We start from the raw sequence: 12980 nt of genomic DNA on the forward strand, positions 1-12980 counted from the left end.
GGGACTGCAGCACAGCCTGGTGAGGAGAGGCTGAGAGCCATGGGGCTGTTTAGTGTGGAGAGGAGAAGGCTGAGAGAGGATTTAATAAATGTTCATAAATATCTGAGGGTTGGGGATCAAGAGGGAGGGGACAGGCTCTTCTCATTGGCACCCTGTGATAGGACAAGGGGTAATGGACATAAACTACAGCACAGGAGGCTCATGTCACTAGCTTGCTTCTGGCAGAGCAGCTGGGGGCGAGGCGGGGAGAGAGCTTGCTAGCAAAAGCTGTTTGGTTTGGATCCCAGTGTTGCATTTCACACATTGATGATGTTCCTAGCAGACTGCTCAGTAATGATTGCCAAATAAATATGAAATTGTTTTGCAAGATGCCATATTGTGCCATATTTACAAGCAGATTTAATTTGCTGCTCAGCCATTTACTGCACAAATGGCTCTGCCCTGGCAGCACTGAGCTTGAGCACTTCAGCCTATCCTTGACTTTTAGCACAAGCACTCCCCCGAAGCAGCAGAACAAACGATGTGCACAGCACTAACACATGCTCAGGAACTTGCAGCCTTGGCCTGGTGACACAGTGGCAGTGTGGTGGCTGTGGTCCAGCAGGCAGGCAGGCAGGCAGACTGGAAAGAGGCTTTTGAAACTGCCATCAAAGCAAAACATGTTCGAGGGGGATAGGGATCTGCTGGAGAGAGTCCAAGGGAGCGCTCCAAGGATGCTGATGGGACTGGAGCGCTGCCTGGGGAGGAGAGGCTGAGAGCCCTGGGGCTGTTTAGTCTGGAAAGGAGAAGTCTGAGAGGGGATCTGATCAATGTCTATCAATAGCTGAGGGCTGCATGTCAGGAAAGAAGGGACAGGGACAGGCTCTGCTCAGTTGCACCCTGGGATAGGACAAGGGACAGTGGATGGAAACTACAGCACAGAAGGTTCCACCTCAACATGAGGAGGAACTTCTTGACTGTGAGGCTGACAGAGCCCTGGAGCAGGCTGCCCAGAGAGGTTGTGGAGTCTCCTTCTCTGGAGCCTTTCCATCCCTGTCTGGATGTGTTCCTGTGTGACCTGTGCTGGATTCTATTGTCCTGCTCTGGCAGGGGCTTTGGACTGGAGGATCTGCAGAGGTCCCTTCCAACCCCTAACATCCTCTGATCCTCTTCCAGCTCCTGACCCAAACACTACACTCCTCTGTTAAGGATTTTCAGGTGCTCAGAAGTGCTGCTATCAGGAGGCAGAGAAGAGTCCTACACAGAATTGGTATTGGGGGGATGTATAACATATCAAGTTGCTTGCCAGGTGGAAAAAGCTGATTTCACTCAGCTTGGATTTGTGGCTGAGGCTCTCAAAGGTGCTTATAGGATCTTCCTCTCCCTTGAAATTCAGAGTAAGCTGGCCCTGTAACTTGCTGAAGCAGCTTTGCAGAACACAAGTGTCTTGGGTTGAGCTGGACCTGCTGCTGTTATCCACACCAAGCAGCAGTCAGGCCAGCCTCAGAAAGGAAAGTGTTGGCTGGAGCAAAGTGTTAGGGGGCTTGAAGTTCACACTGCAAGATGGGAGGCTTCCTGTGCTGGTTCCAGCTTCTGGGTTCCAGGGTATTGGCTCTTTTCCACTGGGATGGTGGCAGGACAAGGAGGGATGGCGAAGTGGTTTGGTGCTTGGGCTTTTGGCTCCCTTGGTCCTGCTTGCAGCTGCTTTGTGTGGTGCTTTCCCTGTCAAAAGGCTGAGGGAATTCTGCATTTTGTACTGTCATTGGCTGATTCTGATCAGTAAACTCTACTCTTAGACCACTTTGTGTGTGTCTCAACCCTGGCTTTATGCGTGTTACTTTTCCCTCCCTTCTGTGTTGGGGGAACAGCCAGGTTAACCTACTGATCCAGTTTCAACTCTTTGTGCTGATTCACAGAATCACAGAATGTTAGAGGTTGGAAGGGACCTCCAGACATCATCCAATCCAACCCTCCAGCCAAAGCAGTTATCACCCAGGGGAGTCTGCACAGGAATGCAGCCAGCTGGGGTTGGAAAGCTCCAGAGAAGGAGACTCCACAACCTCTCTGGGCAGCCTGCTCCAGGCCTCTGTCACCCTCACTGCAAAGAAGTTTCTCCTCATGTTGAGCTGAAACCTTCTCTCTTCAAGTTTGTCTCCATTGGTCCTTGGCTTATTGCTGCACACCACCCAAAAGAGCTTGGCCCCCTCCACTTGACCCCCAGCCCTCAGCTCTTGGTAGACATTGATCAGATCCCCTCTCAGCCTTCTCTTCTGCAGACTAAACAGCCCCAGGGCTCTCAGTCTCTCTTCACAGGGGAGATGCTCAACTCCCCTAAGCATCCTCCTGGCTCTCCCTTGGACTCTCTCCAGCAGGTCTCTGTCTCTCTTGACCTGGGGAGCCCAGAACTGGACACAGGATTGCAGGTGTGGTCTCAGCAGGGCAGAGCAGAGGGGAAGAAGAACCTCCCTAGCCCTGCTGGCCACACTTTCTTGCTGCCCCCCAGGATCCCCTTGGCTCTCTTGGCCACCAGGGCACATTGCTGTCCCATGCAGAACTTGCTGCCCACCAGCACTCCAAGGTCTTTCTCCATGGAGCTGCTCTCCAGCAGGGCATTCCCTAACCTGTCCTGGTGCCTGCAGTTACTCCTCCCCAGATGCAGGACCCTGCACTTGTCCTTACTGAACTCCCTGAGGTTTGGCTGCAGCCAGCTCTCAGCCTGCCCAGCTCTGGTTGGATGGCAGCACAGCCTGGCAGGTGTCAGCCACCCCCCAGTTCTGTATCATCAGGAACTTGCTGAGGGTGCACTCAATGCCCTCAGCCAGGTCGATAAAGATACTGAACAGAACTGGGCCCAGTACTGATCCCTGGGGAACACCACTGGCCACTGACCTCCAAATTGCCTTTGTGCCACTGATGAAAACCCTCCGGACTCTGCTGTCAAGCAGTTTCCAATCCACCTCACAGACCAAAGGCATCCTGGCTGGGATCAGCAATGCTGTGTCCAGCAGCAGCAGGGAGGGGATTGTCCCCTGGCACTCAGCTCCGGGGAGGCCACACCTCGAGTGCTGTGTCCAGTTTTGGGCACCTCAAGACAGGAGAGATGTGGAGGTGCTGGAGCCAGGGCAGAGGAGGGCAAGGAAGCTGGGAAGGGCCTGGAGAAGAAATCTGATGGAGAGCAACTGAAGGAGCTGGGGATGGTTAGTGTGAAGCAGAGGAGGCTGAGGGGAGACCTCCTGGCTCTCTACAGCTCCCTGAAAGGAGGTTGTGGAGAGCTTGGTGCTGGTCTCTTCTCACAGGTCATTAGCCACAGAACAAGAAGGAAGAGCCTCAAGCTGCAGCAGGGCAGGTTCAGAGTGGACAGGAGGAAGAATTTTTTCCCATCCAGAGTGGTCAGGGCTTGGAATGTGCTGCCCAGGGAGGTGGTGGAGTCCCCAAGGCTGGATGTGTTTGAAGGTGGTTTGGATGTGGTGCTTGGGGCTGTGGTTTAGGGGTGATCCTTGTAGAGTAGGGTTCTTGGTTGGACTTGGTGATGCTGAGGGTCTTTTCCACCCTGAATATTTCTGTGATTCTGTGAACCAGATGATTGGATTTTGCACACTGCCATCACCATTTAGTGCTGTTCCCTTCCTTGGACTTGGAGATGCTGAGGGTCTTCTCCAACCTGAATGTTTCTGTGATTCTGTGATTCTTTGGGATGTCTCTGATGGTTCTCTGGGCTCTTAAAGGCTTATTTTTGAATGCTTTAGGATTATCCAGAAGGCTCAGCTCTGTAAGCATTGAACTCTTGTTTGTGTGAGCAAAACTGAAGAGGAAACTGGTGTGGCAGTTCGTCAGACAAATCCCACTGATGAAACACAACATCTAATTACTGCAGGATGAAAGGGAAGGTAGAAACAGGCGATGAGGGAGCAACTGCTCATTTAAAGAGGCACTGCTTGTAATTAGCAAGTTGGGTAGGACTAAATATGTGCAAAGAATAATGCATGCCTGTGGTGACTTGCATTATCCTGCTCCCCTCAGCAGGGCTTGGGGGGTGGATGAGAGGGGTTGCAGGTGTCAGTGTCCAGCAGCTGCGTCCTCTGTGTCTTGGTCCAGAGTGGGAGAGAGGCTTAGGGCTTTTCTTTTAACATGTCTGTGTTGTGGAATTAAGGCACAAATGAAGCCACATATCAAAAGCAAGGCTGTTTATTAACAGAGGAGAGAGAGAGAGAAAATGGAGAAAGACAGGCTGGGCAGATGGGCAGAGTCCAACAGGATGGCATTCAACAAGTCCAAGTGCCAGGGGCTGCACTTTGGCCACAACAACCCCATGCAGAGCTACAGGCTGGGTCAGAGTGGCTGGAGAGCAGCCAAGCAGAGAAGGACCTGGGGGTGCTGATTGACAGCTGCCTAAACATGAGCCAGCAGTGTGCCCAGGTGGCCAAGAAGGCCAATGGCATCCTGGCCTGCATTAGGAATAGTGTGGCCAGCAGGAGCAGGGAAGTCATTGTGCCACTGTACTCTGCACTGGTTAGGCCACACCTTGAGTCCTGTGCCCAATTCTGGGCCCCTCAGTTTAAGAAGGACATTGAGAGACTTGAAGGTGTCCAGAGAAGGGCAACGAGGCTGGGGAGAGGCCTTGAGCACAGCCCTGTGAGGAGAGGCTGAGGGAGCTGGGGTTGCTTAGCCTGGAGAAGAGGAGTCTCAGGGGTGACCTCATTGCCCTCTACAACTACCTGAAAGGAGGTTGTAGTCAGGTGGGGGTTGGTCTCTTCTCCCAGGCAACCAGCACCAGAACAAGAGGACACAGTCTCAAGCTGTGCCAGGGGAAGTTTAGGCTGGAGGTGAGGAGAAAGTTCTTCACTGAGAGAGTCATTGATCATTGGAATGTGCTGCCCAGGGAGGTGGTGGAGTCCCCATCCCTGGAGGTGTTCAAGAGGAGATTGGATGTGGCACCACAACAACCCCATGCAGTGCTACAGGCTGGGGTCAGAGTGGCTGAGAGCAGCCAGGCAGAGAGGGACCTGGGGATGCTGGTTGATGGTAGGCTGAACATGAGCCTGCAGTGTGCCCAGGCAGCCAGGAGGGCCAATGGCATCCTGGCCTGCATCAGGAACAGTGTGGCCAGCAGGAGCAGGGAGGTCATTCTGCCCCTGTACACTGCACTGGTTAGGCTACACCTTGAGTCCTGTGTCCAGTTCTGGGCCCCTCAGTTTAGGAAGGAGGTTGACTTGCTGGAAGGTGTCCAGAGAAGGGCAATGAAGTTGGTGAGGGGGTTGGACCACAGCCCTGTGAGGAGAGGCTGAGGGAGCTGGGGCTGCTTAGCCTGGAGAGGAGGAGACTCAGGGGTGACCTTATTGCTCTCTTCAACTACCTGAAGGGAGGTTGTAGACAGGCAGAGGTTGGTCTCTTCTCCCAGGCAGCCAGCACCAGAACAAGAGGACACAGTCTCAGGCTGCGCCAGGGGAAGTTCAGGCTGGAGGTCAGGAGGAAGTTCTACACAGAGAGAGTGATTGCCCATTGGAATGGGCTGCCTGGGGAGGTGGTGGAGTCGCCGTCACTGGAGGTGTTCAGGAGGAGACTTGACAGGGTGCTTGGTGCCATGGGTTAGTTGATTAGGTGGTGTTGGATGATAGGTTGGACTCGATGATCTTGAAGGTCTCTTCCAACCTGGTTTATTCTATTCTATTCTATTCTATTCTATTCTTGGTGCCATGGTCTAATCATGAGGTCTGTGGTGACAGGTTGGACTCGATGATCCTCGAGGTCTCTTCCAACCTTGGTGATACTGTGATGCTGTGAAGAGAGAGAGCAGGAAAGGAATTATATTACCACCCCACCCAAGATGATTTAGGTCCAAGGAAGGATGCTGCTGCTTTGGTTTGGAGGAGAAATCATCCTTGTTAAGTTGTGCTGTCCTCAGCCTGGAGGAGACGAAGGAGAGATCCCAAAGTCCAAGTCCTTTTCAGTTTGTGTTGTGCAGTGGTGTAGTTCTTCTCTCTTGTCCAGGAGTTCTTTTCTTCTTCCAGCAGGCAAGCTTAGGGCACAGTGTGGTCCTTCCGAGGAAGGATGCTGCTGGAGTGTGGTGGAGAAGAGGGTTTCTGGGCCCTCACTGTGAGGGTGACAGAACACTGGAGCAGGCTGCCCAGAGACGTTGTGGAGTCTCCTTCTCTGGAGCCTTTCCAGCCCTGTCTGGATGTGTTCCTGTGTGACCTGTGCTGGATTCTGTGGTCCTGCTCTGGCAGGGGGCTTGGACTGGAAGGTCTCCAGAGGTCCCTTCCAGCCCCTAACATCCTCTGATGCTGTGACCCTGTGACTCACCGGAGCCTGAGCTCTCCACAACAGACTCTTTGGAAGACAGTTTCATTTACTGTGATTGGGCACAGCTGGGTGGACAATAATTAAAAAACAAATCCCTTCCCCCAGGTTTATTGGCTTTTTGTTTCCAGAGAAGATGTTCTCTTACCATTTCAATATCTGTCTGCTTGAGGGCCTCTTCTGCTTCTTTTTCAGTTCCCAGGATCGTTCTGAAACGATTCAGAAAACCAAAGGAGGCTCTTAGGTACCATTTTAAGGGTCTTAATATGTTTTCAGACTCAGGGAGGAAGAAAACCCAACTCCATTCCTAATAGCATAAGGGCAAGGTAGGAATAAAAAGACTGATTTTTGTCATCAAGAGGAAAACAATTCCCTCCTGGCTTCTGTCACTAGACTGTGGAGAGCTTCGATTTTAAAGGCATCTAATGGCAAGGAGGTTATTCATTTTCTCTGTGATTCAAATAGGGCTGAGGACAGAGTGATGTGCATGGGAGTCCCTTTCTGTCCCTCTTCCCTAGCAGGGCAGTGGGAGGCTCTTTGGGAGATAAAAGCTGAGTTTGAAAGGCAGAATTAAGCAGCAGCTGGGTCTCAATGTAAGGCTCTTTCTGCATAAAAAATGAGTCTGTGACTCTTGGCTGTCTGCCTGAGAGAGCCATCTCCTCTGTTTCCTTGGGGCTGGAATGCCTAACACCATCCCAGCTTTGCTGCAGGCAGAATTTGGATTTTCAAGCTCAGTGGCCAGGGTGGTTTGAGAGGAAGGGATGAGTGACAGCTGCAGAGCAGCCCTTAGCCAGGACATTGGCATTTCAAATGTGCTGAGGACAGATTAAGATGTTGGTGGACCTTGGCAGCAAAGCCAGGCTGACTCCATCAAACAGGAGCCATGCTAAGCTGCAAGAAGGACTTGGATTTATTCACTCTCTGGTTGCTGTCCATGTGGGATTGTAAAGCACCTGGAGATAAGTGCTGTGTTTTGAGTGCCACTGGAAGCAGCAAGGCACATATTTGGAGCTGGAGAGGGTGAGCACTGAAGTCATAAGAGGTGGTTGAACAGGTTGCCCAGGGAAGTGGTGGAAGCCTCATGCCTGGAGGTTTTTCAGGCCAGGCTGGATGTGGCTGTGAGCAAGCTGCTGTAGTGTGAGGTGTCCCTGCCCATGGCAGGGGGGTTGGAACTGGAGGAACTGGCTGGAGGGCTGAGCACAGAGTGGTGGTGAATGGTGCCACATCCAGTTGGAAGCCAGTCACTAGTGGTGTCCCCTAGGGATCAGTGCTGGGCCTCTTCCTGTTCAATATCTTTATTGATGATCTGGATGAGGGTCCATCATCAGTAAATTTGCAGATGACACCAAGTTGGGGGCAGGAGTTGATCTGTTAGAGGGTAGAGAGGCTCTGCAGAGGGACCCTGCCAGGCTGGACAAATGGGCAGAGTTCAAGGGCATGAGGTTTAACACATCTAAGTGCCATGTTCTACACTTTGGCCACAGCAACCCCAGGCAGTGCTACAGACTGGGGTCAGAGTGAATGGAGAGCAACCAGGCAGAGAGGGACCTGGGAGTGCTGGTTGATGGTAGGCTGAACATGAGCCAGAAGTGTGCCCAGGCAGCCAAGAAGGCCAATGACATCCTGGCCTGGATCAGGAACAGTGTGGCCAGCAGGAGCAAAGAGGTCATTGTGCCCTGTGCTCAGCACTGCTGAGGCCACACCTTGAGTCCTGTGTCCAGTTCTGAGCCCCTCAATTTAGGAAAGATGCTGAGTTGCTGGAAGGTGTCCAGAGAAGGGCAACAAAGCTGGGGAGGTGTCTGGAGCACAGCCCTGCGAGGAGAGGCTGAGGGAGCTGGGGTTGCTTAGCCTGGAGAAGAGGAGGCTCAGAGGAGACCTCATTGCTCTCTACAACTCCCTGAAGGGAGGTTGTAGCCAGGAGGGGGTTGGTCTCTTCTCCCAGGCAACCAGCATCAGAACAAGAGGACACGGTCTCAAGCTGTGCCAGGGGAGGTTTAGGCTGGAGATTAGGAAGAAATTCTTCCCAGAAAGAGAGATTGGCCATTGGGATGTGCTGCCCAGGGAGGTGGTGGAGTCACCATCACTGGCAGTGTTTAAAACCAGCCTGGATGAGGCACTTGGTGCCATGGGTTAGTTGATCAGATGGTGTTGGGTGATAGGTTGGACTGGATGATCTCAAAGGTCTTTTCCAACCTGGTCTGGTCTGGTCTGGTCTGGTCTGGTCTGGTCTATTCTATTCTATTCTATTCTATTCTATTCTATTCTATTCTATTCTATTCTATTCTATCCTTGAGGTCCCTTCCAACCCTGACAGTTCTGTGGGCACAATACAGCCTCTGTGCTCACTCCACCCTCTACTAATGAGGCATTTTTCACTCCTTGTCTTAAGATCTTTCAGCTAGCTGCTTTTTGGCCAGCAGCATCATGCCATCCCATAATTGACTGCATAGCAAAAAGGAACCAAAAAAAATCTCCTCTAGTACTGTGTATTAGCAGCAAATTGCAATCTTGCAGGCCTTGGGATAATAAATGCTGCTTAAAGGGCAGACTTTTGTAGTGTCTTTTTATTGTGGAAGGAAATGGACCATATTAAAGCTGACCAGGGTTTGTACTGGCACTCATCATTTGTGTGGTTTTTTTCTCTCTTCAGTCATTTCTAGAGTCCATCCAGCTCCCAGATTACAAATCTAACATTCTTCATCCCTCTAAATCCCTCATTAAGGAGGTTCCTCTCCCAGGAAGGCCAATGGGGCAACCCTCCTTCAGGAACAACACAGTTGTTAATTAAAAGAGCCATTGGTGCTCTAAAAGGTAGACCCAAACCACAGATCATTGGTGTCTTGCTTGGGAGAGGTGGGGAAAACTCTGCAAGCCACATCTGGTTCTTCAGAACACAGCAGCCATGATGTGGCCATGGCTTTCCTTTGGACAAAGCTTCACCAGCTTTAACTTGGAGGTGAAGTGGCCCTTATTCAGTTATCCTTAATTATCACAGAGTGGTCTGGGTTGGAAGAGGCCTCCAAAGTTCATCCAGTCCAACCCCTCTGCAGTCAGCAGGGACATCCCCAACTAGATCAGGTTGCCCACAGCCCTCTCCAGCCTCACCTTGGATATCTCCAGGGATGGGGCCTCAACCACCTCCCTGGGCAACCTCTTCCAGTCTTCCACCACCCTCATGGTGCAGAACTTCTTCCTAACATCCAATCTAAATCTGCTCTGCTCTACTTTGAAGCCACTGCCCCTGCTCCTGTCCCTGCAGGCCTTTGCAAACAGTCTCTCTGCAGCCTTCTTGTAGCCCCCTTCAGGTACTGAAAGGTTGCTCTTAGGTCTCCCTGGAGCCTTCTCTTCTGCAGGCTGAACACCCCCAGCTCCCTCAGCCTGTCCTCACAGCAGAGCTGCTCCAACCCCCTGAGCATTTTCATGGCCCTCCTCTGGACCCTCTCCATCAGGTCCATGTCCTTCCTGTGTAGAGGGCTCCAGCCCTGCACACAGCACTGCAGGTGAGGTCTCAGCAGAGCAGAGCAAAGTGTCAGAATCACCTCTCTGGCTCTGCTGGCAGAGCTGCTTTGGATGCAGCCCAGGCTGCCCTTGGCCCTCTGTGCTCCAATCTGCTCATGTGGTTGGAAAGCTACGAATTGGAGCATGGGACCTGACGGCTCTGGGTGACAGCTGACTGAACATGAGCCAGCAGTGCCCAGGTGACAAGAAAGCCAATGGCATCCTGACTTGGATCAGAAACAGGAGGGACAGAAGGTCACCATCCTTCTGTGCTCAGCACTGATGAGGCCACACCTTGAGTGCTGTGTTCAGCTCTGGGCTCTCACTCCAGGAAGGACACTGAGGGGCTGGAGCCTGTCCAGAGAAGGGCAATGAGGCTGGAGAAGGGCCTGGAGCAACTGGGCTAGAGGAGGGGCTGAGGGAGCTGGGGGTGTTCAGGCTGGAGAAGAGGAGACTGAGGGAGACCTCATTGCTCTCTACAGCTCCCTGAAGGGAGGTTGGAGTGAGGAGGGGGCAGCCTCTGCTCCTTGGTGGCAAGGGACAGGAGCAGAGGCAATGGTTCCAAGCTGCAGCAGGGGAGGCTCAGGCTGGATGCTAGGAAATATTTCTTGCCAGAGAGCAAGGTTCTAGCAGAAGTGGTTCTATCAGGAGTGAAAATCTTGGTTTATGAGCAAGGTTCTAGCAGAAATGGTTCTAGCAGAAATGGTTCTAGCAGGAGTGAAAATCTTGGCTTGTGAGCAAGGTTCTAGCAGAAGTGGTCCTAGAAGGAGTGAAGATCTTGGCTTGTGAGCAAAAGGCAAGTGAACACTGAAGATGCCTTTGTTTTCCCAGGCAGTTTGAACTCAGGTTAGTGCTGCCTGCTGAGTGCCATCCAGGAGAAGCCTGCTGGTTTAGAAAGGCTGCTTACCCTGCCTCACACCTGCAGCCTGGGTGCCTCCGGCCCAGCACAGTTCTGGTTTGCCGTTTCCCCACAGCCAGTTTAGCAGTGATGTCGTCCAGGCATTGCCTTCCTCCTTCCAACAGATTTGAACCTTAAGCTAACTGGGCCATGGCCCTGCTCCTTTCTCTCTGCCAACAGGGCTGCAGTGGCTGCATCATTTCTGTAGGTGGGCAGATTCCCAATAACTTGGCAGTGCCGCTGCAGCAGAGCGGAGTGAAGATCCTTGGCACAGATCCTTTGCAGGTTGCCCGGGCTGAAGATCGCTCCGTCTTCTCCGCTGTTCTGGATCAGCTGCACGTGGCCCAGGCTCCCTGGAAGGCAGTCAGCACACTGGTGAGTTGCAGCTGGAAATGATGGAGCTGCTGGAAGTTGTTATGAGTTATTATAAGTTTGCTGATGACACCAACCTGGGAGGCTTGGCTGATACAGCTGAAAGCTGTGCGGCCATCCAGCCAGGCTTGGACAGGCTGAGAGCTGGGCACAGAGGAACCAAATGAGGTTCAACAAGGAGAAGTGCAGAGTCCTGCACCTGGGGAGGAAGAATAAACTGCAGCAGTACAGGCTGGGAGGTGATCTGCTGGAGAGCAGCCCTGGGGAGAGGGACCTGGGAGTTGTGGTGGATAACATGTCATCCATGGGACAGCAATGTGCCCTGGGGGCCAAGAAGGCCAATGGGATCCTGGGGTGCATTGAGAGGAGTGCGTCCAGCAGAGCCAGGGAGGTTCTCCTCCCCCTCTGCTCTGCCCTGCTGAGACTTCACCTGGAATATTGCATCCAGTTCTGGGCTCCCCAGTTCAGGAGGGACAGGGATCTGCTGGAGAGAGTCCAAGGGAGGGCTATGAGGATAATTAGGGGATTGGAGCACTGCCTGGTGAGGAGATGCTGAGGGACCTGGGCTGTTTAGTATGGAAAAGAGAAGACTGAGAGGAGATTTAATCAATGTTTATTAATATCTGAGAGCTGGGTGTCAGGAGGGAGGGGTCAGGCTCTGCTCACTTGCTCCCTGTGATAGGACAAGGAGCAGTGGCTGTAACCTGCAGCACAGGAGGTTCCACTTCAACACAAGGGGGAACTTCTTTACTGCAAGGGTCACAGAGCACTGGAACAGGCTGCCCAGAGAGGTTGTGGAGTCTCCTTCTCTGGAGACTTTCAGGGCCTGTCTGGATGTGTTCCTGTGTGACCTGAGCTAGATTGTATGGTCCTGCTCTGGCAGTGGGGTTGGACTCAATGATCTCTTTGGATCCCTTTCAACCCCTGACATCCTGTGATTATGTCTGCTCAGGGGGCACTGACTCTCTGATACCTTCCAAAGACATTTGGCAGCATTTTTATTGCCAGTGCTGGAGAACCTTTCTAGATCCTTCTAAAGCGATGCTGCAGCATTGCTGGGAGTGGGATGGAAACACAGGGGGAAGTCTTTAAATCACCTTTACACAACGTGAGGTAGAAGCTCAGCAACGTTAGCACCACTGTCAAGCTGTTTCACCCTGTAGTGATAGGACTAGGGGGAATGGAATGAAGCTGGAGGTGGGGAGATTGAGGCTGGAGGTGAGGAGGAAGTTCTTCCCCATGAGAGTGGTGAAGCCCTGGAATGGGTTGTCCAGGGAGGTGGTTGAGGCCCTGTCCCTGGAGGTGTTTAAGCCCAGGCTGGATGAGGCTGTGGCCAGGCTGATGTAGTGTGGGGTGTCCCTGCCCATGGCAGGGGGGTTGGAACTAAATGATCCTTGTGGTCCCTTCCAACCCTGACTGATACTGTGATGATACTATGCTGGCCTTGAAAATTGATCAGGCAGGTGGAGATTGCAAAGCAGTAGGAGTGTGCCTGCACTGTTTTTTGTTTCCTGGTGGAGCTGTCTGGGCAGGGAGTTTTGATTTGGATTGAATTTTACGAGGCAGGAATTACAAAACTCTAGAGTTATCTTTATTTTCCCCAAATCCCCTACCCCAAAATGCTGTACAAACCTGACTAAATTTATTTACAGGTCCTGTCTGGTTGGGAATTCTACCAGAGGGTCTATGGTGCAACTTGAGTGCAATTCAGAGAACTCAGGAAATGGAAAAAGGCTAAGGCACAGCATAGCTTCACCCCATGTGCTGGTTTGAGCCTTAACTGGAGTTTAAGAGCTCAGAGGACAACAAATTGAGAATTCTTCCCCTCCCCCCTCCTCCCTTTCCCTGATAAGGGAAAGAAAAGACAGAAAGGAGAAAAGAGGGGGGAGGAAGGGGGTAGGGGAAAGGGAAGGAGGTGAATCTACAAAAAGGCAGT

The 12980-nt window shown here is 52.2% G+C and overlaps 1 protein-coding gene across 1 annotated transcript in view; it reads left to right on the plus strand.

Moving 5' to 3' along the window:
* The window catches only part of CPS1 (carbamoyl-phosphate synthase 1), a 144705-nt gene that overhangs the window by 91125 nt on the left and 40600 nt on the right, over positions 1 to 12980 (plus strand). The window contains exon 25 of the mRNA XM_068160742.1: positions 10853 to 11047. Within this exon, the coding sequence (XP_068016843.1) occupies positions 10853 to 11047 (195 nt within the window). The remainder of the gene's footprint in view (positions 1 to 10852; positions 11048 to 12980) is intronic.

This window comes from Melanerpes formicivorus, unplaced genomic scaffold (genome assembly GCF_026170545.1).
Source record: "Melanerpes formicivorus ecotype bairdi unplaced genomic scaffold, bMelFor1.0.p_v2 SCAF_52, whole genome shotgun sequence".
NCBI classification, from domain to species: Eukaryota; Metazoa; Chordata; class Aves; order Piciformes; family Picidae; genus Melanerpes; species Melanerpes formicivorus.